Consider the following 24097-nt stretch of genomic DNA (forward strand, 5'->3'; position numbering starts at 1 on the left):
AACGTATAAGTTGGGAGAGAAAACTGCGAGAACAGCGGAGGAACCCAAACCGAGTCACTCAACGGGGAAACAAGCGCGAACTATGGACGATGTAAGAGTGCCGCCGGGATATATGCGGGTCTCTTCTATACCCCGTGACCGATGTAAAATTGTAACAAAGATCCGAGTGTTTAACAAAGGATAACAAGGCGAATATCGGACTAATAACCCGGGACGAAAAAGGTAACAAAATTTCTCTTCGATCGCAAAATATTAAACGTCGATCGTGCTACCCTCGTTTATTTACAACATATCATACAAGATTCGACCTTTGTTCGAACGATACAAAGGATAGATCTTGCCCTTTACGTTTTGTGTAAAAAAATAAAAAAAAAAAATAAAAAAAAGGAAGTTAAATCAATTAAGAAAAAAAAAAAGTCAAGATTGCCGATCAAATTACATTTTTAATAAATTTTGCAAGTGAATTATAATCCAACGAGAATCCAGAGCATAAGAAGTTGGTTGATAAGGACCACCCGTTCTACACGTGTACACATATTGTTATCACCAGATCTGTATAATAATGGCGCATTCTCGACCACAACCATATTTTACGGTTTTAACATGTTACGTTGGCGGAATAAAAAAAAAAAAAATCCTTATACTTTTATTTTGAGCATTTTTGTACCTTGGTCTTACGAGATGCGGAGCGGAGAGAAAGCTTGACGAAAAAAATCTTTTTCTTTTTGTTTTTTTGTTTAATTAACTCACCGACCTGCAAGCACAGCCAATTTACACAGACAGGTGGATGCATGCAATTGTTACATTCACTCACACGTAGAAACTCAACTTGGCGCCGAAACGAATAATATATAATATATATATGTATAAGCGGCACTTTTGAAGTGAGTAAATTTATAAAGAATTCGCCGCCTCGCGAGGCAATTTTACAACCGGTATTTTCAAATATCCAATTCTACATTATGTTATACGATTCAGCGCGTGTGGTAGACGGCAATAATTTTGCCGAAATAAAATTCCCTAATCTTATGTATGTATTATATAATCCAAAAGAACAAATTTCAAGTTCATGAAGGTTAAAACAAATTAAAAATATATACATTTTTTTAGCCGTTGAACAAACGTAGTTTTCTTTATTTCCCATGACTTGTTTAAAAATTGACGACATTCCCAAACTTGTTCCGGTTTTCCTGCAATTTTTCGCTGCCTATCGAAGCCCTCGTCGAATTGCTTTGAGGGGGGGGGGGAGTTTGTTTATTTTCATTCTTTATACTGTACGTTAAGTGAGAATTATAATAATAAAAACGTAAAGCGTCTGTACGTCAGTAACAAACATTACATCGCACAAAAACGACGATATTTCGTTCCGGGAATAAAATTCGCACATTATATTACCTTAGCGAATAACGTTACGTGTACTTTACTCTGTCTACATATTATAAATTTCCGATCTATACCTACTATCGCGAATAATGTTAGCTTGTAACAAACACGGACTAGGATCGTCGTCGTCCTCGTTGTTTATTATTGGTACATATACAAGTTAATGCGAATAGGGTACTACTTTAATATATTGGTATAATATTCGGTTGCTAAACACGCTGCACGACGCAAACACAATATATGATACAATACGCACAAAGAGTCCAAATTCAATATATACCGATTATAAGATATAAGGCATGGTTACACAGCGGCTGAGTATTCAACTGATAAGAAAAGATGTAGGATGTCCGAAATAAAAAAAAAAAATTTGTCACCCAATATACACATGCATATAATCTTTTGATATACTATACGCCCCATCGAACGCGGAAGTTCGCTTGCCGTTTCACGATCGTAACGGGTGTGGTGTAAAAAAAAAAAAAAAAATACGAAAGAAATATAAAAAATTTTGAAACCAAAACGAAAAAACACAAAAAGAACGTAAATTATCGTAGATTATTTTACCTGACGTATGAGCAATTCCACCGCGCTGCTTTTTCGGGAAAAATCCTGTTCGAACATCGTCCGGATATTTCACTACAAATGTTCATAAATATGGCACGTAATGTAATTGAGAAACGGATTACGAAACAATGAAAAAAAAGGCCCAACGTGTGCGGCGATTGTTGCAAGAGCGAGAAACTGACTGACCCTGCGTGTTTTATTGTAGAGACACCGCAAACACGTTGACAATAAGTTAGCGATAGATAGTGAATTTTCGTTAATTAATATCAGGTCGTCTTGAGCTTCGATATTCTCGTATCGAACACGTCTTATCAACCTCGTGACGTGACGGATGACGGACGCACGTTACGTGAAAAATCGAGGAACAAGCATAGTTCCTGCATATCGTCGTGCGGTGCGATAATTTAAAAGTCATCGATTCAAAGTTGAACCGATTTGCGTAACGTGCATTAACATAAATTTTATAACAGCAGCGCCTTTGAAAACTGGATCACAAACTTGACTCGACAATCGTCGATTCAGAGGCCTGTAATAAACGGCCTTACGCGGTTTAAAATTTGGGCTTAATTTAGTTTAAACTTCGATCAACGTTTGATGAATCTTGCCTTACTCCTGCAAAGTCACGCGCTGATCTCGTATCAAGCGAAATATTTATTACCCTGAAATCCAAAGAGAATCGACGTTACGCGGAAAGAAATGTACCGCAGATTTTACATCTCGCGCGGTGAGTATATGGACAGAACTTTTTTCAATTTAAACATATACAGCGATTGTGGAAAGATTAAGAAATTCCATAACAAGGATTCACAAAACCAACAAGTAACGAGTCACAACATACGCTTGGGTAGATCTACCGCGACTGATGTAGATTTGATTCCAAGAAAGTTTTTTTCCATATACCTATCCACCGAAACAAAGATGTAAAATTTACAACATTAAATTATTTTTTCGTGCATCGCAGACCAGATTTCAAGGTTCGACGTTACGTGACAATTACATACACTGTGAAAATATAACTAAAAGTGCAACGTAACGTATCTACCGTAGATATACGCGTACTGATACCATTATTTTGTCGAATAATAATCATAGTCAGAAAATTTATTTCCCTCCGAATATCCATCACACGTGTAGAACGATTAATGATCAATTAACGCGTGAACGATGATCTCGATTATAGCCGCAGTCTTGGCAGCAACTCGACTCACACGCGACACGTTATCTCAACGCGGAAGTCTCATTCGTTCGTTGTTCGACATGCAGATTCGCGTCGCGTTGATTTACATATATTTAATCGTCGTTCGTAAAAAAGTGTCCGTTACATACATGGTGTTTAAATTCCTTTTTATGCCTATAGGATCGATCGATTCTCGACCGGATTTCGGACGTCGCGCGGCGTGAGGAATCGCTTTAGGAAAGTATATTTGTAAAAGGTAGAAGAATACGCTGTAACTAACCGGGAATGTAATCTTCATTCTTTAATAGGTATCCTCTTTTGTTGCCAACTTTTCCGCTACAGCTAGCGAATTAACGGTCCAAGAACGTGCCGAAACTAATATTTGTAGTAAAAAGTTGAATGTGCCTGTATCAACGCACACATCAATCCAGAGCTGTGTCGACTTGGTGAAACTGAACAGGACTGGTGAGCTTTGTACGTACAACGTATGTACGGAAATGTTCATTAACGCCTTGGGCTTCCGGCTAACTTGTTTGTAGTCCGAAAGAAAACGCGAGTCCCGATTTCATACGAATTACGTGACAATGACTCCCAATTTCTCACGTAGGCCGCATCGCCGGTCATTATTCACATAATTCGTATGAAACAGAACCTCGCGTTTTGTTTCGGACCAAAAACAAGTTAGCCGTAAGCCCAAGAGATTAATGGTCATTACTGTATACCCAAAATTTTGTTTTGAAAGAAGTTCGCGTATATCTGACAGTCGTATCGTCGTGCTGCCACGAAAAAGATTCACCGTTAATAAATAACATGTCTAGGAAATCACTTCCAAGGGGATGTTTTATCAAACGAACAGCCAATAATTTCTCAAAAGATTTCTCGTCGTTCTAAGGGTGATAAGAAGACGATCAGAGCGTGCGTTGTACCTCGATTTTAAGGAGTATGCACGTATGTTTTAACCGACGTCGCAGCAGACGGTGGCGGCATCTCTAAATAAGTCAGCGATGTTCTTAAACACTGATACGACGACTCGACGAACCATCGTTACCCTGATTGCCTACGATACACACATATACTAACTTTCCGATCAGCCACTTTTGCCCGTAGAACAAATTGAGGACATGTAACGACCGCTTATCTCTTACATCAGACGCTCGTGTCCCTCACCTGAATTTGCATCGGTGAAACGACAGTGCGAAAGGCGCAATTGTAGGAATATATCGTGCCGTAAGAACGTCCGGGGTGGATGAAAACGGGCGTCAAAACAGCGGCTCCTTTACTCCCGGACTTGAATATGGTACCATTCTGTTCCCCGTTTTTGAAACGGGGCAACAGAGAAACGGTTTCACTACTCATGTGATCCTCGCTGCTCGAGTATCGCCGTTTTACTTAACGCGGATACAGTCTGTTTATTTCGATGTTCCTCGATATTGTTATTCTTGTTTTTATTTATTTCCTTTTCATTTCGGCGTCAAAAATCGTAACCGATTGAAAATTGTCAGGACTGACATTCGTTGTTTTTCATTCTCGAGGACTTCGTTTCTACCTTCGGTCCGTCCTTCTTCCCGCAAATTATCCTCCAACAGTGCATCGCCGTTAATCGATCACTTTCATAGCTCGACTTTAACAAGAGTTCTTTTTCGTTTCTGTTCTCTTCTTTCAATGTCCGTTACAACCGGTGAGTTGATCAGTACAATCGCTCTTTAGCGAAGTTGAAAACGTTCTACTTCGATAATCAGACCATACAGCGTAAATGTCACGACCATCCATCACCTCGACGATGATAAAGGTAAAAATCGCGAACCTTAAATACAAGTTTGCAACTTGAACACCACACGCGGTGAGAACCGATATTCGAGAAGTAATAAAATGCGACCGGCTTACAAATTAGATTAGATTTTGACAGTTGACTTAAATTCACAGGTTGTCACAACGAGACGTTGACACGATCGAATCTTTCATCACTCGACAATAACAAGTCACGATTATAACCAAGGATGATGGAAACACGTTCAACTCAACGACGAGACTACCGACACATATCGTCCGTCGTTCGTCAAAAGAGTAATGGAATCGACACATCGGCACTATCGATATAATCAAACGAACGAAATACTTGTTTGTCCATACGACTCTTGATAACAAGTTTAAACGTATAATATATGTAGAGTATATGTAGACACTGGACGATTATCAGACCTCGAGTCGCGTACGTCACATGTGCAGGATGTCCTTATCCCAACATCGAAGAACGTATGCAATAAAAGAGCATACATTGGGTACACTATTATCGGTTACACATTAAACGATAAACTGACCATCGTCGTTTGATTAGCTCTGTAAATTTTCACTGCATAAGCTTCGGTTCAAACTGATAAGAATCGTGATATTGGAAAGAATATCCAGTCAATATCTCCGCAATACGATCGTCTCTTTACGGTACTTTATCGAATACACTAACAATACGAACTTAAGAGAAGGAGAAGAAGAAGAACGCGCCGATGAGTTGAACTGCCACATGCCGATTGGATTCCACGTCGTGTGTTCGCAATTAATTGTATCTTTTCCATGCACGCGTTGTGTGAAAATGAGATAATGTATAGGTAGACACCACCGACTTTGCCTCGCGTATAACTATGCTGGTGTGTTTTAATACAACTAAACTCATGGAATAATTTCAAGATTGTCATGTCAGCCATCCATTCCGTTACTTTCCAATTGCATGTCTTATCTTGTAAACAGAGACGCGGGACGTTCGCATAGACCGAGTGTGCATGCGTCCAACAAGTACCACCAGAGCGGAAAAGATAATTTCTTCTTTGCTGTGCTCCAATCACGTATACCGAACGTCATTGACCACATGGCCGGATTGTCCAGACTCTGGCTAATTGGTATAACAATACGATGGATAACGAACCATCGCAATCCGTCACTGTCATTTTACAGTATTGCAAAATTGTACGAGTACCGTATAGATACGGGGCATTCCACGCCGATGCAGGAAACGTTTGACCGTGAAGTTTTTCAATTTCACCAAACATTTTTCCTACGTTATTACTGACCTCTGAAAAGCATCCAAAAAAAATTTCGAGTCATCTTTAATCCCTCGTCTTCGCCCAATGATTTTTGTAAACCCATCTCAAAAACACCCAAATTCATTTTTACGAAACTTGAAGATAAAAAAAAACATTCCGTTTCCGAAATGAAACATTTTCACGCGAGATTCAAAGTGGGACCTCATTAAATGTTATTTTATTTTCATACCTGTGAAAAATCTACTATAAAAATTTAGAAAAAAATCCTGAGTGTAATCTAGAACCGGAGAAGCGATGAAACAAAAATCAAACAATCAAATCGGAGATGCGATACGTATCATAATAGATCTTCAAGCTTTATGAAAATAGAAAAATACGATTAAAAAATATAAATAAAGAATTCCCCACTTTAAATCGTGTGCGAAAATATTTCATTGCGGAAACCAAATGTTTTGTTTTTCTTCTTCTTTCATAAAAATCAATTTGGCTGTTTCCGAGATAGGTTTGAAAAATCACAGGGCAAAGACGAGTGATTGCAAAAAATGTGTAACTTTTTGTTGGAAGCTTTTCAAGGCTTGTACCAACGTAGGAATAACCCTTGGTAAAATTAAAAAATGTCATGGTCAACCGTCTACTAAGTTGACGTGGAATACACCATATATGTGTGTATATATATATGTATATATAACGTAGGTATGCTTATCGCAGCGCGAATTACATGTGCGTAATTGGCGGGAGATGAAGCTCATTAAAATTCTCCAAGAATTGCAAAATACTTATTGCGGGGGTTAAGAAAAGCCTGACTGAAAAGACTACTATATATATATATATATATATATATATATATATATGTATACGCGTAGCTGACGCCTTCTAATTGGCTTACTATCGGGCTTGGTGGCCGTCTATAAATAAAGTAACTCGAAAATTCTAATTTAATTTTGTTCACCAATCGTACAACTAAATTTAAAACATGAAAACAACAAGCGGACGTATTTCACGTATACTGTATATATTTGTACATATATATACATACGTATTGGGAAGAAAAATTTCAAATAGCGTAGATTGTTTTTAGAAACTTCATATACATGTTAGATAAGAGGGAAGCATATATACGTTTGCACTCTCTCTCTCTCTCTCTCTCTTTCTATTTGTATACGTGCGTGTATACATCTATGCGTTATTATATTCGCACGTTTCTAGTTACGTACTGCCAAGAATAAAACGCACGCTTTTACTATCCTATATGTATGTAACGTATAGCGCGTTGCTGCAGTACCGCAGTTAGTGTGTGAATGCCGTATTGCAATACATCAGGTTTGAAGTTTGTAACGTTATTGGAATTAATGCATGTTCAAAAAAAGTCGTCGATTTCGAAATTTATAGAATTACCTGAAATTCGGTAAACTATAGAAATACGGCATTAACGAATTCATTAGGATTTAGTAAATTCAATTCCTTCAGTTATTCCATACATTCTGAAGCTGCAGAACAGTTATTTATATTTCAACGTTTCGTATAGCTACGATATTACGATACAAAAGTGCAGTCGCATACTTTATTACCTATAATAAAATAAAAAGGCAAATTTGACGAAGAACGAATCCGACGATGAAAACTTTACTTTTCGGAACTTTGCTCTTATCGTACCTTGAATTTTCGGAATCTTGCATTTCGGAACTTTGAACCGTCGGCTTTCCGGCCATTCGAAACTTTGCTGTTTCTTCAAAGTTTGATTTCTTTACACCAACTTTCGCCATCGAATAATTCGCAATAAGACCGGAATTTTCGAAATTTTTCAAATTCGTAACTTGACCCCGCCCACAATGCTCGATACGGTGGATCTTTAACCATAACAAACTAGAAACGAGTAGGATAAAACCAATGTCCAAATCCGACGCAACAATCGCACGCGACTTATATACGATATGCAAAAGTGGACCGTGGTGACGGCAATGCGGTCATTCGTGATAAGACTCGATTAGCAAGCATCATTCATTAACCTTCGACCATGGTATGTGAGAAAGATTGGTAGATATATGCATTAAGTAAACTTCGTTACGCGTGTGTGTAACAATAATTAGAACAAAAGAAGAATACTCATTTTAAAAATCATTTTCGAAGATTCACAGCCGATAAATTATGAATCAAGAAATGTTTTCATTGCTGGCTACGTAACGATACAAAATACAACGGGGTGCCCAATTGTAACAAATACAAAACTTTTCATCTACAAAAATAAAATAAATAAATTAAATAAAAAAAAAATGTTTTTTAAAAAAACAAACGATTATCATCGACAATTAAATTTCTCCGTCAATTACATGTTGCAAAGAAACATTCGCGACATATGGACACACTACGATAGTACCTGCAATAACAAAAGAGAAAAATGACTTGGTCAACAATTTCAACCGAGTAAAAACTACAGCTGTAGGATATTTGTTATGTACCTCGTTCTTCCTGTTAGCAACACCTTGAGGCCGCGTTGTTCGCATAGCAAGAGCGGCAAACTGTCGTCGTCGAATTTCCGCCTGAAGAGTAACGACTTGTCTGTAACCCCTGGCGGAAGGATACGTAATTTTCGCCGGTCGATGAGACATATTCTTTAACGTTTACAGCTGGAACGTAGGGCGAATTAGCCTATTATCTATTATCTATAATCGATCTACCGCAACCCGCGATCACCGTTTGAGAATTCGATTGTTCGTGCAATTGCATCCCATTAACCGGTGAACACTTGTTCCTGCACGCACTGCACGCACTGTCTTCACCTGTGCACTGATTCTAAACATCATTCACAACACACGCGTATCGTCGTCTCACCGTATAGGTACGATATATGTACACGTATATACAGTCAAGCGAAGCACGCGGCCGCATGATGACTGTGAAAAATTGCGTAACAGCTGCTGCTACGTACCGTGAACGGCGATCGGCGTAATGACGATGATGTGGGACGTTTGTTCGTTTGTGGTTTTTTATTTTTTTTTTTTTTTTTTTTTTTTTAAATATTTTTTTTCCCACCAGCTTTTTTACACTTATTTCTCATTGGTTCGTCATAGTCGAGAATCGCGTCCGTCTCGATGATCAGTGGCGACAATTATTTGTCGAGTGTCAGCGGAGACGCGGTGCAGTTTCGATACTGATATAATATCGTGACGATAAACGTTGTACAGCGATGGTTATGGCAATAACCGAAAATTATTGCCACTCGTTTTACATTGTAATTTGGTGAACGAATCATTGTTTTTTTAATTTGACAATAATTTTTTAGGAACCAAGGTATCGAAATATTAGCGTGATTTGTTTTGTTACGGTTTAACGAATCTCGGACAATTTTTATATCCGCGAAATAACGATTTTTCCTCAGCTCGAATCGTTGAGATAACGTTACCAACTTCGATATGATTCTATTTCGTACTTTTACATTACGAAGCACTTTTGCCAACAGGTGGATGGAAAAAAAAAAAAAAACCAAAACGTGGCAATGCGAAAAGACTACCGAATCGGATGTAATTATACAATATCGAAGAGAAACCGAGACGTGGAGAGACGCTGGTGACGAAACGATTGCTAAACAATTGTAACAATTTCTCAAGGTTTCAAGACTATAATGTTACGAGTATTACATTATCACGCGAAAAATGAGTTTGCAATTCAATGTTAGTTATATATATATCCTTGGGTTTTCTCTATCTATACGCTGTGAAAAACAGCAATAAATCGAATAATACATTTTATTTATTATACTGGCAAAAAAAAAAAAAAAAAAAAACTCAGAAAATCCATTTATAATCGTAAACTCATCAGAAGTCATTTTTTTTAATTTTTACAAGGCGTTTTTTTTTTAAAATCCACGATTGTATGATACTAGCATACAAATCTTTTGATAATCCCGGTATATTATAGTTTACAAAGTACATACATATATTGTTTATTTTTACAACGGCGGATTTAAAAGTAGCGATTTGTTTTCAGTCGGAACACGTAAGGCACTCGAGTATCATGTTTGTTTTAGATTTATTTACATCGTCTCGGGTCTACTCACATTCAGTTTTCGCAGATAAATGACAATTGTAACGAACAACACGTGTATACGCGATCAGGATCCAGATTATGGCTCAACTTGTGAATGAGGTTTGAAAAATCAGCACCTCGCATCGGCAGCATAAAAAAACGTCCATTTCAGAAATAATACATAACGAATCGTCGGTTAATAATCCCGCGTGCAAATTAGACGTACTAACACGCTAATACGCGATATCTATAAACAATTATAATAAGATATACGATTGCCGATAATGTTTTAGTTAACCCTTTGAGTCAAACATTATTGTGCCAAGTCAACTTTTATAACAAGAAGAGAGGTAAATTTTCACGATTTCTTTCAATCAGTTTGTTTCTAACAATAACAATTTATATTAATCGCTATAATTACTCTCGAGTATTGAAAACCTACTAGTATAAAACAGTCAAGTAAGAATACCTATACCTCTATGACTCAAACGGTTAAATTACCGTTAAAGTTTAACTTATATAATTATAAAAATTATTGCATAAACCGCATGGGGAATTTAAAAATCTTTATCCTGATGTATAACGTCAGCCACGTGTCGCTTACTAATACTACTTTCATCGCGTATGTACAAACAAGAGCACGATCAAAAACCACGGTCGAATATGTTTAAACAATTGTCCGCATAGCGACGAAACTGCACGATTCCAAGGTACCTACCATATTCGTCATTTTCACACTAATCGTATAACCGCTTTACACGCATAACGTTTACGATATACCAGAGAGAGAGAGAACCTGAGCAAAATGTGAAGCAGTTTTATGATATCTGATAACTACACACATGATACACGGTACGCGCAATTATACTCCACTGACTCCGCTGCACCGAAGAAGATGCATTAAAAAACATACGGTCTAAACTCTCCAACTGCACCGCACCGCTCACTGTGCGATAAAAACACTGTCATAAATTTTTTATCAAGTTATCAAGATCATGTTTTAATTCCGCTCGTCCGATTATCCGCTGGAACGATTGCAAATACTATAAAAAGTGGAAAGGGTTATATACTAACGTAAAGCATCACCGATTTACCAGATTCAACTCATTACCGTTAACGTAACGAAATATTCAAACTAAAATCAATTTTTTTTTTTTTAAATTTACATAACTATTTCAAAGGATTTGAATTTTTCAAATCTGAATACAAATTTCATTTTTAAAAATAGCCGAGTCAATTTTTTACACGATTCCACGTACAGTTACGAAGTAATAATTTTTCTCAAAAATAAATCGTTACGTTAACGCAACGCGAACTTCACTCTCTTATCGATTTTTGATCGACCGATGAAACTGACTCGCGATTCGCAATATACGACGTAACCGTAGCGTGGGTTCCAAGTTTTCGAAGATATTTTTCTACACAGTACCGTAATATTTCATGTACGTTTATGAATATAAATTAACGTAATATAATAAACCGTGTTCACAGGTTATTTGTTCATCACACCTCAAAGATGCATCCGGAGCGCCGAACGATCACCGACTAACTGTCCGTCGGAACTTTCACTGGAGTTTTGAGAAGTCCGACGGTGGGAACCGGAGCAGAAATGATCACGAGAGGAGAGAGCAACTCGGTAAGTCGTTCGGTATCCGTCGCTGTACTGCCCCCCCCCCCCCCCCTCCTCCTCCTCCTCCTCCTCCTCATTATCATCATCCATTCGGTAATTCAAAATTATCATCCCAACGGATAGGATAGGATAGGATGCCGGATATTAGAGAATACCGTACACGCCACGCGCCGGATTTTCGATCATCTCGATCGACGCGTGATCGATTTTGCTCATTTTCTTCTCGTATTCAAAAGTATACCGTACATATTATGTTCAGGCAAATGAGAGAATACATTCCAGTGTAAAAATGTGTCAATAAGTAAGATGAAACTGTAACTGTTTGTGTAATACTGTAAGTCTGTTATGATTTATTAATATAGAGAAACTCAGAGATGAGAGTTGTTGTTCTCACGTAAATTTCCTCGTTTCGCGGTCTGAAAATGAAAAGCACAATGTCGTGACGAGACGGATGCCGCGGTGATGACGTCACCGAGTTTTGCACGTATTTTTGGTGCGCGGTGGCGGAACTTGGAGTAACGAAATCAAACTTTGACGAAACATCAATGTTTCGAATTGGACGAAAGCCGACGCTCAAGGTTTCGGTAGCGCGAAAATGAGAGAATTTAAAAATCTGTGACATCAAAATTCCGAACGAAGCAGGATTTTCAGATCTATGAATTTCTGGCTGGGTGAAATTTCACCACGTTGATCTTTCTTTGTTATAGTATTTTCCATTTTCCTCATTTTTCACACCCACTCGTTGATTAAATTACACTGTGCGAGTATATTTTAACTTGGGGTAAATTTTACTCTATCAAAACTGTGTATTTTTCGGAATTTTTTCCTCACCTTTCGAAAATTTTCTCTTATCGCAGCTTAAATTCTCGTAACTTTGAGCCGTCGGTTTTTCCGACCGTTCGAAACTTTTGTTGTTGCGTAAAAGTTTGATTTTCTTACATCAGGTTTCGCCACCAAATAATTTAGAATTAGGGAGTTTTCGGAACTTCAACCGTCGCCCCGTCCTTTCTATGGAAAGGAAATAAATTATAATTATAGATAACGCCACCATGAAGCTCTGAGTAAGCTGACCTCATACTATACCTATACACACCTATTCATACGGATATAATCTGTCAATAAGAGTGATGCCGGGTGTGTAAATAATCACCCAACACCACACTACACGATAAGTTTGCCTCTTTTCTAGAGATTCGCTTAAATAGCACGTGACACACACACGCACACGCATTCGTACATACGTACGTACAAACATACATGTTTGTCAATTATTCATTGTCAGCTCAGCGAAGAATGGCTGAGTGACGTCAGAGGCATCGCATAGCTCGACAAAGTTTTTTTTTCTTTTATTTCCAAATCCCTGTACAACACGTAACTTACGTACGCATATTATACACCGATTTCGAAAGAGTTCGTTACCAACGTTTAAAGATTTATCGTGCACGCGATTGAATAGTACGCGATGTAGTACAGCGTGTAGTAAACATTTTCGAACGTCGAACCTGCAGCACGTGTACATGTATATAAATAATAATAACATATATCCCACGTCACTGACGATCGTCAATTTCGTTTTTATATTGTATACAGCAGAGAAAAATATTATTGTACATGTATATATGTGTATATATTCTGGATCGCTAGCGCCATCGGGATATGTAACAAGTTTGTGGAAAGACGGCAGGGATTAGATAGACCGAATAGATATCACTGTTTATATATACTATTAACGAAACACTGTTGAGGTTTCTTTCGGCAAAGTTTCTCCTCCCTCTTTCGTCATAGATAAAGAACACGTTCTATAAATTGCACCCTCGAACTTTTACAATTAGTTCTCCAGTCCAGAAAGTTACAAGAAGACAAGGCAAATTATTATACCTATACAAAAACGACGATATTTTAATTTCTATTTGCCTGTAACAGGCAGATCAATTTTGGCGCCATTTTTCATTACACACACTGACATAATACTTACGGAAAATTAATTCCGTGAACGATAAACATACCTAAATATACGACGGAATAAACGGTTTAATATAATATAAAAACAATTGCTAATTTACCGAATTCGCGTCGGACTCGAAGAGCCAAGTTTTCGTCTCGGATATCCATGACTGCATAATGCAAAAAAATCTCCCGTCGCGATCGGGGTTTACGATAAACAAAAAAATAAAAAAAATAAAAAATTCACTACGCAAAGTGATAATCAAAGTGTATAATAATCTCATAGAAACACACCGGCAAGCACCAACGGTTATAAACCCGGATGAACTACATGACTGCCCGCGGTTCACGGCTGTCGTTATTTAATACCGGCGAACAGGATTCCTCCAGGTATGCGTAGGTACTGCGTAAGTGAACCTTTGTACACCGAAGTCGAGTCTCGGCTCGACTTGATTCTACTCCTACTACTTACAGACTTCGTTGCTGGCCACGCGTGCAGAACGTGTTGCGCGAATTCGTCGCGTTGAGCAAAAATCCCCCCCTTTCGCCTCGCCTGCCAAGAAGTCAAGAGCGTTGTAACTTTTTACATTCGGACAGACTATACGATGTACCGATGGGTTATTAACTTTTTGAAATCGGTTAAAAGTTACGTGAAATCTTTGAAAATTGTTTGAAATCTTGGGAAATTTCACAGCAAGCACAAATCATTTGTAATTCGAATGTAAATTGATTGAAATCACTGATTATCTTTGAAAATCGAAGTAGGTTGGAATCGGTATCGTGAAATTAATGGCGAGTGAAATAATTTGGAATTGCGTGGGAAATTATTGAGATTTTACAATCGCTTATCACATAATCTGTGAGTAAATAGCCTCTCGTAATCACATGTATGTACATACATACTCATTATCAATGTACAACTTTTAAAGCAAAGAATGGATGAGGTACTTATGAAAGTGCCGAAGGGGATGCACTGATTGCGAGTACATGTTACGTTTTATTGGATGATATAAGTAGATATTAAAATTTCATCTTCGATCGAGATATGATCGGCGAAAACGACAGTGTCGATTAACCCTTGTGAGTCACACATATTGTGTTGCGTCAAACTTTGTAACAAGATAGAGTATTCTATGATTTTTTCGAACCGCTGATTACAAATCTGATGTCAAATTTCATAAATTCAAAATGGCGGATCCAATACGGCGGACGAAAGTTTCAAACTCGATCGAATACGATCAAAAAACTCTATGCAGGGGTTTTTAGGCTCACTGATTGGATTCGCCATACTTAATTCTCAAAATTTGATTTCAGATTCGTAATTAGCGATCCCAAAAACCCCTCGTGGACAGATTTTTTTCTCCAGATCCGATCGAATTTGAAATTTTCGTTCGCCATATTAGATCCGCCATCTTCGATTTTTAAAATTCGATTTCAAATTCGTAGGCAGCAACCCTGAAAACTTGTAATTTATGTAAAACATGTAATACGTTTATCGTCTCGGAGTTAAAGTGCGATATGTGTACCACACGGATCGAGGAAAATTACAGCAACGTTTCACCGTTTCGAGTTTTAAAACATATCTATACATATACGTGAATTAACTCGAGGTCGTCATACCTGCGAGCCGAAAATGCGGGGCAGCAGCAGCAGCAGCAGTTTTTTTTCTACCTATACCCCGGTAGCGTCATGAATTTTTCTTTTTTCCCAGTCACGATTTATGCCGGTGATTTTCGCGTGCACGCGATGTCTGAAAGACGTAAGGATGTAATGACATAGGTATACACGAACAGAGTGGCTTACACCTTAAAAACTACCCTGGTGAATATTTCTACTACTACGAATTTTCATATAAATTGGAACATTTCGTTTTATGAGAAACAATGCATATTTACGATTTTGTACGAAAACGATTTTTACAATGAAATTGTACGAAATGTCAAACTTTCCTTAAAAATTCTTAAAAAATCGTACAAATCATTTTCAGTCAAATGAGTTCAAAGTAAAAAAAAGCTGGCTGATTCTTAGCGGGTTGTATTCAAGCAGCAAGGTTAAGTAGGTCTGTGATTTATCGTTACAGGAAAAATAAGTGAAAACAGGACAACGACGTCCTGCGTCCTCTTCCTCGTATCCTCGTAACCGGATCAAGGCCTCGTATGAAATTCGTATAGCTACCCGGAAAGAGTTCCTTGAAAACGATGAAAATGTGACAGCAGTTCGCTTTTAAACTTGCCTTAACATACGTCACACATACACGCGTGGTAGATTTTTATAGCAACATAGTCAAGGGTAGCTAGACGCGTCTAATCGAAGGCCAAGATCATCCGGCCTGCGGATAATTAATAACGTTCATCCTCCAGCGGTTCGTGTTGAAAATTTCGTCTCTGTACGCGATTCGATTGCAGTGTGCGTAATGCATAAATACATGCTTGGAGCAACGAGTACAAGTATACAGGGAAGTTGTAACCTTACCCTGAACAACAAAGAGATCGCTCGGCAATTCTTCGAGCAGGATTCGTACTCCCGTCGTGAGAACGGGATGAAGATTCTCTCTAATAAAGGGGGTCACGCGTCTCCTCACCCTTCCTAACATTCCTCACAATATACACACTCGGGGTTTTTTTGCTACGTGGGAATACTCGTTACTCGGGCCAACTGTAATTCACGCAAACCCCAGCGTTGCCCCACAATTTTTCGTACGTCTCTACCGCTGTTTGCTGGCTGCACCGTAGTAACTTGGCACACAACACATGCCCACTCGGCTCGCTTTCTCGGCCGAGAAAACTGTTCGTTCGACCGCCAGACGGCGAGTGAAGTGAACGCAACGTCACGTCAGCTGTTGTTTCTTCGCACGTGCGCGACTCGCGGCCAACTTCGGTGCGTAGTTCCCGTCCACCCACTTCCACTAGCGAAACGTCAAATCGTTCGAAACTGAGGAACGAGCGAGCCATCCTGACGTTTTTTCGAAAATAATACCCTCGTCATGACGGCGGTCGTCGCATTGCCGCAGAAAAAATATTACAGGCAACGGGCCCATTCCAATCCCATCGCAGATCACTGTATTGAATAGTAAGCGAAAGTAGAGTTAGGTTAGGATAACTCCGGAACAACTCTATCAACTTGATCGCAATTTCTCCTTTTCCGTAAACGAAAATAGGGTTAATTTGTGTTAGATTAGGTAAGGATAACTCTGAAATTACTCAATCAACGTTATCGCAATTTTTTCTTCTCGGTAATCGAAAGTAAGGTTAGGTTAGGTTAAGTTAGGATAACCGGAACCGCTCTCAATTTTATAGCAATTTTACCTTCCTAGTCCCAGGACGCCGAGGTGCATGGACTGGGGTCAGCTGTACGATGCGTACTTTCATGACCCTAAGAACGAGGGAACCGAGTCCCCGCCTTCCAAGCAGGTTGAATTTGCGGACATAGGCTGTGGCTATGGCGGATTACTTGGTACGCACGCGATATTGACGTCTGAATCTCGTATATTAAACCAACTAAGCGATTGCAGACAAAAGTGAGAGCATGTATTTTATCTTTATCACAGTAACATTGTCCACCATGTTTCCGGATAAATTGATCCTCGGCATGGAAATCAGAGTCAAGGTTTCGGACTATGTGACTGACCGCATAGCAGCGCTCCGCCTTCAACACCCTGGACAGTACCGGAACATTGCTTGCCTGAGGTCAAATGCAATGAAGTATCTCCCTAATTACTTTCAGAAAGGACAGGTGCAAAATTAGGTTTTATCGTATTATGGTTAATTTCCTGTTCGTTCTTTCTCTCATTTTTGGTTTGCTGTTTCACTGAATGTAATCCATTCTCACTTTACAGTTGAAAAAAATGTTCTTCCTCTATCCAGATCCACATTTCAAAAAGGCAAAGCACAAGTGGCGTATCATTAATAAATCGCTTCTTGCCGAATATGCATACGTGCTAGCCGAAGGGGTAATTTTTACTTACTTGGCTAATGAAAAACATAGTATTACTATATTTTTTAAAAATAATTCACCGTGATTTTAATGTGTCGTACAGGCTATCGTCTACACAATGACCGATGTCAAAGATCTGCACGAGTGGATGGTACAACATTTTGTCGAGCATCCGCTCTTTGAAAGAATCCCTGAAGATCAATTGGTGAGAAGTGGATGTGAAAATAGAAACTAAAAAATTGTAACGACACATGCGCTCTCTCTTTGATACCCCGTTAATGTTATGAAAATTTCAGACTTCAGATCCAATAGTTGCAAAGCTTTACGAAAGCACGGAAGAGGGCCAAAAGGTGACAAGAAACAAGGGGAATAAATTTCCAGCTGTGTTTCGACGGATTCCAGATCCATTTGTGGAAAACCGTAGCTAACAGTTCGGTACTCGTGATGTTTTGTTGCTAAAAGTGAGGAACAATAAATAATAAATACAGATCCTTAACGACGCTTGTACATACACACGAATTCAACTATTTATTGATAACAATTTATTAGTTACATGACTCACAAGACTCAGAATCATTGCCTTCTACATTAAATGTAACTTGCGATTCCAAATAAAATTGCTTTGACTCAACTTTTGACTTACTTTGACTGTATAATTGACCCATTGATTCTGTGAGAACAGAAAAATATCAAAAATCACTGAGATACTTAATTTAGCAAAGTGGCTCATTTTTAATACAATCGTGAGAGGCTTAAAAATACCTTGCATATTCAATTTATTCATTTTACTGAAATGACGAGTTCGTGTTTCCCGTTTTTGATAGTAAAATTGTCTGATGTCTTCGGGACCGACGAAATGACATAAACTCAGTCCAAATTCTTCATGAACTATTCCAAATATCATCTGCAGAAATTAATAAAATTCATTTAGTATTATACAATAAAGAATTTTTCGTAAAAATTTATATCTCACTTGCTCAAATATCGATTCAAGGAAATGCTTGGGGGGTACAATATAAGATCTGTCCTGCAGCTTTCGTCTCTCCGTCGGAGACATTTTATACTGACCATATTTGACGTTCGGTACTTGAGTTAGATTCTCTTTCACATTATTTATGAATAAATTTCCATTTAAAATATCCCTGGGAAAAAAGAGCGTGGATTTTTTTACTACATTCAACCAGTAAGAGTCCCTATAATTATATATGCAATCACCAAATCATTCCTTCTAAAACGAATGTGGCAATATCGATAAGTTTTGGGTCGGTTGAAGTGCAGCTTTCATTTTTTTTAGTTCGTATTTCTACGGACGGTGAACTTTTTAATTGCTCGTCAAGTGTCGTCTTCAAGTCGGCATCCAACACACTGTAAATATAACAGCTGATCGACAGTGATTTGTAAAAAGATACTGGTTTTTGAGCACGTTCCAACCATGGTTTCTAATATCAAAAATATAAAAGGATTGTTCAATTAGGTATAAATTATTCAAACGATGCTTGAAAATAGCTCATGTACAATCAGCTATCTATCCTACCGGTTTGCTCGTTCCCTTCTCGGTAATTATGAAATGTCCATCCAATTCTGTGCAGAGAGTATTATAGACAAGAACACTCTTTTCGTACACTCTTTGGGCACTGAGGTTTAAAAACTGACAACTCAAATTTGCTGTTATTTTGCATGGATGCGAAAGAGACCTGATCCTTATGCAAAAAGAATGCGCCTTTGCTGGCTGAATTCTTCCGCTTATTGGCATTACCCTCACATCAAGTACATTTGGCATTTCGTAGCTGAAATATTGTGGCATTTGAAAATGTAAATACCATTTAGATGAAGAATCTCTTTTAAGCATAACTGAACGAGGCACAGACCCTTGGTAACAAAGATTGAAACCTAACTTTTTCCATTGATATCCTATGACGTCGTTCTTGGATTCGTTGTAAATCATGATCATTCTATCGGCTTTAGAGTGCATCGGCATAGGAGATATGACAATAAAATCCACAGAGAAACATATGGGTAGTTCAGGAATAGAAAACTGATCGGCTGTTGGAACTTTGCCTGTCAAAAATCTAGTCTTCTGTGAAATGTCGGCTTTCGCTACGATCGACAGATTTGTCATCGTATCGCCAAGCTTGAGTGGGAGAGTGATCTGAATTTTGAAGAATAATATTTACACCGTTGTGAAATAGACTTATTAATACCACGAAAATCATACCTGATAAGATTCGAATCGTCGTGGTTGGAATTTGAAAATAATTGGATAGTAAGATTGTCCTGGCAAAGTTCCTTGCGGGTTTGTACATGCGAATGTTCCACTGAGCGCAGCAGCGTTCAATTGGTAAAGGGGGCTAATGTCTAACGAGTACGTCACTTTTTGGTCTAACGAATTGTACAGCCAACACATCTGACGATAAATTGACACGTTTTTTTCAGGCAAATCCAATATGACTCTACTCATTCATCAATATACGCGACACCACATTACCTAAGCTACAAATGTATGAAATAAACCTGTTTTATGGCATCTATATCCCCAATGTATATTCTTTCCATGGAGAAAACTTGGTTCGCTACAAGACTAGGGCGAGGCTCAATTTCAGACAAAGCTACCACGTCGGCATTAATAATGATGTTGCGATTGTTAGATAATACTAATTTCCATTCCAGACTAGTTTTTCCTAATATTCTGTAGCATACTTTCACTGTGAGTATAGTTTTTTGTCGTGGCTGTACGGAATAAAAATATATTAACATCGAGTTGAAAATACAAAAGTAATTACCAAGCAAGCCAATTACCTGCAGTACACCTTTGTTCGGAGAAATGGTGCATGCTAGCCTGTGATCGCAACAATATTCTTTGTACTTGAATGTCAATCCACGATGTTTAGTTACTTGTTTACAATCGCATTTCTTTATTCTCGTTATAGTCCAAGTAGAATGTGTTGGAGTAGAATTGACAACCAAAAGTTTGATGAGCAGTGGCTCTTGGCACAACACAAGCTCCGGAAAACGCAATTTAACAACTCTCGGTCTTGGATGACCCGGTTCAATGGAATTAATAATAGTATTGAATCTATCGAAGGAAAGTCAATTATTCTGGGAACTGGGAAGAAATACGTTTTCATTTACAAGTCTTATAACGTACTCATCAATTTCCAACAAATTCCAAAGCAATGCTTTGCTTATGTGTTGCTGAACACAGAGATATAACAAGTCCTTGATCTGTGGGAATTTGAGCCCAGAATAAATTAAAGCGGCAGAAAAAAGTAACCAATTAACTTGATGAAGAAATGTCGAGTATTTAATAAATATTCGAATAACCGCATTCTCAGTAGAAAAAATTACGTATCTTCGTCTGACATAATTACCTCAAAACCAGGTAAAATACACATGCAATTTACTATGCAAATATTTTGCAACTCTAGTGTACATGACGTGTGCTTCGCTGAAGAATTGGATTGCACCAAGTACTGCACTACTAGCTGATAAAAGCCAGATTTATGTGGGGTTATTTCTACTTCTACTTCTTTATTGCTTCCAGGGATTATTGTATCTGTGACAGGTTTGATCTTAACCTCATGCGTTATGCTGTCGAGAGGCCAGCCACGCTGATTACATCTTAGTTCGAAGTGAATTTTCACTAAACTGAAGTTAAACATATGGAAACTTAACTTCTTAGTTTGACCGTATGCAACAGTACCAAAATTAAGTTCTTCTGGTAATGCCTGCCGGGTAGAATGTCAGAATGTGTAAAAAAGTCATTGCAAATTATACAATTTGTGAAATAGCAATGTAGATACCACGAGATATCCACATTCCGCTTTTCCAGTAACTTCGAGCAGTGTATCGACACTATTTCCTACAGGCTTTCCAGCCTTCAAAGCTGTTGCACGACAACAAATAGTATACTTATAATCTCCAGTATCTTTGGGACAGAAGATCCAGTCATGCATCAGAATCTCATTTCCCAAAATAACACCGCTGGCCTTTTCGACTTTTATTTCAGAGGGTACTTCAGGAAATGAGTACCTAAAATGTACTGCAAGTCGTTGAGATTGTAAAATATAGTAGTTATGTATTTTACATTTACTTATAATGTATTTGCAAAACAATTAAATTCACTTAAGACCATATTTTTACCTGATACAATGTCTCGTAGTGTTTCGCATTGTTACTTGTGTGGTTTGTTCGCATAGCGGATAAACAGGAGCGAATTCGATTAAATTGTTATTACTGAAATCGAGCCTTGGGAATTCTGCATATGCTTTGAACTCTATTGGCACTTTGTTGTTTGGATTACCGTTGAACTCTATCGTCCACCGTTCGATGTAAAAAAGCTTGTTTTGAACCTCAGGAAACATGTGCAACGCAACTATCTGATAACCCCTGGAATGGTTGGTAGTGACGCACCAAAAAGAAATAAGTCTTACTGCATCTGACACAAGATACGGATTTGAGCTATTTATGGGAAAAATTAGTGAACGTCAAACTCTATGTACCTGTGAATTATTCCTACCATCGGTTTCACGGTGAAGTGAGTAGTTGGAGGAGGTATGAATTTAAAAGTCATAGCCAGATGCCCGTGCAATTTGATAAGAAAAGTTGTGTAGACTGGAAACAGCGGAAGAGTCGGGGGTAAAATGACAGTTCTAGGAACTTCAAACTGTGGAATCCAGCCGTTAGACCCAGGTGAGAATGTATGACCTTTATAAAAACTACTGCTATAATAATCACCTTAATTTCAGAGCATTATCGTATCCTTACCAACAACGCGAACAGAAGTAATTAGCGGAATTGATATCGACAGAACCGAATGAGAGTTTTTGCCAGTTTCTTCGGTCTTCCAGAAAGCGTGGGACAATATTTCTCTTGAGAAAAGAGCATCTTGTTTTTTTGGACGAAAATGAACTTCGAAGAGACCAGATTTCCATCCTCGAATAGTTGCAGTACGAGGTTTTACTTCGAAAATGCTTTCGGAATCTACGAGTGCGACACTATGCTTCATCATCTAATACCAAATTGTTACGTGTTTACTAAAGAAAAGTCACCCCTACCGTTACTCCATTTCACCGTCATATCTGTATCAGTATGATTCATGAAACATATATCTTGGGGTAAACATTGACAGTTTTTTTTATCGTCGCAATTCCCTCTGCCAAAATCTAGGTGACTTTCAGATAAAGAAATAGGGGGGTAGCTGCCTTTTCGAACTTGAACAACATCACTCATATAACCATCAAAGTCTCCGATCAGTGGTTTTGGAGCGGCAAATAGAACAGGAACAAACTCTTCGGCTTTCGAAAACAAAGGGCCTCTGTAGCCATAGAGTTCAGTGACAATCGGCCCCTGCATAATGCAAACCAATGAAATTGCATCTGCTGTTTATTCGACAAGGGACACATCATACCTGATGAAGTATCAAGCATGGAAGATAAAGCGCGTAAATCTGTTGCTCCTCAGGTGAGAACGTTATGCTGACGTACGCATGACTGTGCGGAGCTATAATTCCTTTAGTGATGTCCAATTTAAAGGAAGAACATTTTTCGTCAATGTCAAACATGAAAGTGGCTGCTGCTTCCGAATCATTTGTCAACTGTAATCGCTTTCTCACTTCTTGTACTCCTTTGGGGCACACCATAACTAGTCGTGACACCGACGGCACTACATAAGGACCTAGTAAATTGAGTAAACTATTAGACGATCCACCAAATTAGAAAGCAAGAGTAAAGCAAAATATTTTCCTCACGTATGTACGTACCAATGCATGTACCCTGCACACATAACTTGTAACAGATTCGATCGCAGTCTGTGATACTAAAGTAATCTATATAACAATGAGAAGGGACAGCTGGCTGATATTCTATCTTGCACTCTGTGAAACCTCCGGCAGGTAATGTCCAATTGTGAAATTCTACATTGAATACATAGTCCAGACAATTGGTAGTAGGGTCGCGGTGAACTTTGTAGTGCTGTTTCTTCTAAAATAAATAGTAAGCTGCGTTGATTTTTATTTTAGGAAGACTCCAGTTATAATTTTCTTAATAACAAAGTAATCGAACTAAAGTAACATTCCGTAATTACAAATATACCGATAAGAAGAAAAAGTATTTTACATAAGTCTCGTTGACGATCTTGACAGTTCGTTTGGAAATTCTTCCAGCAATTACATGTCCAAAGTCAATGGTTATTACTTTTATTTTACTCTGATCAGGACAGCAATCCTCGGACATTCTCTAACTGAGATTATTATCTAATTGAAGAAGTTGACAATGGATTGGATTCGACTACGTCACTAAAACGATATTTTATTGAAACTGATATTTGGCAGTGATCAAGTTGGTTTCAAATGAAAATATGAAATCGCGGGTAGATGTTCGCCGTGTTGCTCGTTGCTAGGAGGTCGGT

The 24097-nt window shown here is 38.2% G+C and overlaps 3 protein-coding genes across 14 annotated transcripts in view; 1 reads left to right on the plus strand and 2 right to left on the minus strand.

Annotated features, from left to right (window-relative positions):
- The window catches only part of Arms (Ankyrin repeat-rich membrane spanning), a 44374-nt gene extending 27888 nt beyond the window's left edge, over positions 1-16486 (minus strand). The window contains exons 1-2 of one of the 7 annotated variants that reach the window (XM_069135817.1): positions 16232-16486; positions 15380-15509 (exon numbers count right to left, since the gene is read on the minus strand). Coding sequence is in view for 3 of the 7 variants with exons in the window: in XM_069135813.1 (XP_068991914.1) it covers positions 13879-14043 (165 nt within the window). In the remaining 4 variants the exon portion in view is untranslated. The other 6 variants (XM_069135818.1, XM_069135819.1, XM_069135813.1 and 3 more) reach the window with 6 other exon arrangements.
- LOC124216980 (tRNA (guanine-N(7)-)-methyltransferase) lies at positions 9-18323 on the plus strand. Of its 6 annotated transcripts, none has more exons than XM_046622170.2 (7): positions 9-222; positions 11677-11821; positions 17073-17212; positions 17307-17491; positions 17595-17708; positions 17796-17897; positions 17989-18323. In XM_046622170.2, the coding sequence occupies exons 3-7, from the start codon at positions 17092-17094 to the stop codon at positions 18118-18120; spliced, it is 654 nt and encodes a 217-aa protein (XP_046478126.1). In that variant the 5' UTR covers positions 9-222; positions 11677-11821; positions 17073-17091; the 3' UTR covers positions 18121-18323. The 6 variants fall into 6 exon arrangements, with proteins under 6 accessions (XP_046478126.1, XP_046478125.1, XP_046478124.1 ...); XM_046622169.2 differs by lacking the exon at positions 9-222 and adding an exon at positions 10194-10305; XM_046622168.2 differs by lacking the exons at positions 9-222; positions 11677-11821 and adding an exon at positions 14035-14149.
- LOC124217226 (cilia- and flagella-associated protein 65) lies at positions 18276-23951 on the minus strand. The gene is made up of 16 exons (XM_069135007.1): positions 23806-23951; positions 23451-23670; positions 23097-23365; positions 22719-23038; positions 22192-22413; positions 21833-22078; positions 21493-21721; positions 21061-21417; positions 20838-20914; positions 20489-20765; positions 20187-20419; positions 19908-20142; positions 19227-19841; positions 18908-19131; positions 18666-18834; positions 18276-18596 (listed from the first exon to the last, which is right to left on the minus strand). Exons 1-16 carry the CDS (start codon positions 23920-23922, stop codon positions 18276-18278), a joined length of 4131 nt encoding a protein of 1376 aa, XP_068991108.1. The 5' UTR covers positions 23923-23951.
- Between the last annotated feature and the right edge of the window lie 146 nt (positions 23952-24097).

Source organism: Neodiprion pinetum, chromosome 4 (assembly GCF_021155775.2).
Source record: "Neodiprion pinetum isolate iyNeoPine1 chromosome 4, iyNeoPine1.2, whole genome shotgun sequence".
Classification (NCBI taxonomy): domain Eukaryota; kingdom Metazoa; phylum Arthropoda; class Insecta; order Hymenoptera; family Diprionidae; genus Neodiprion; species Neodiprion pinetum.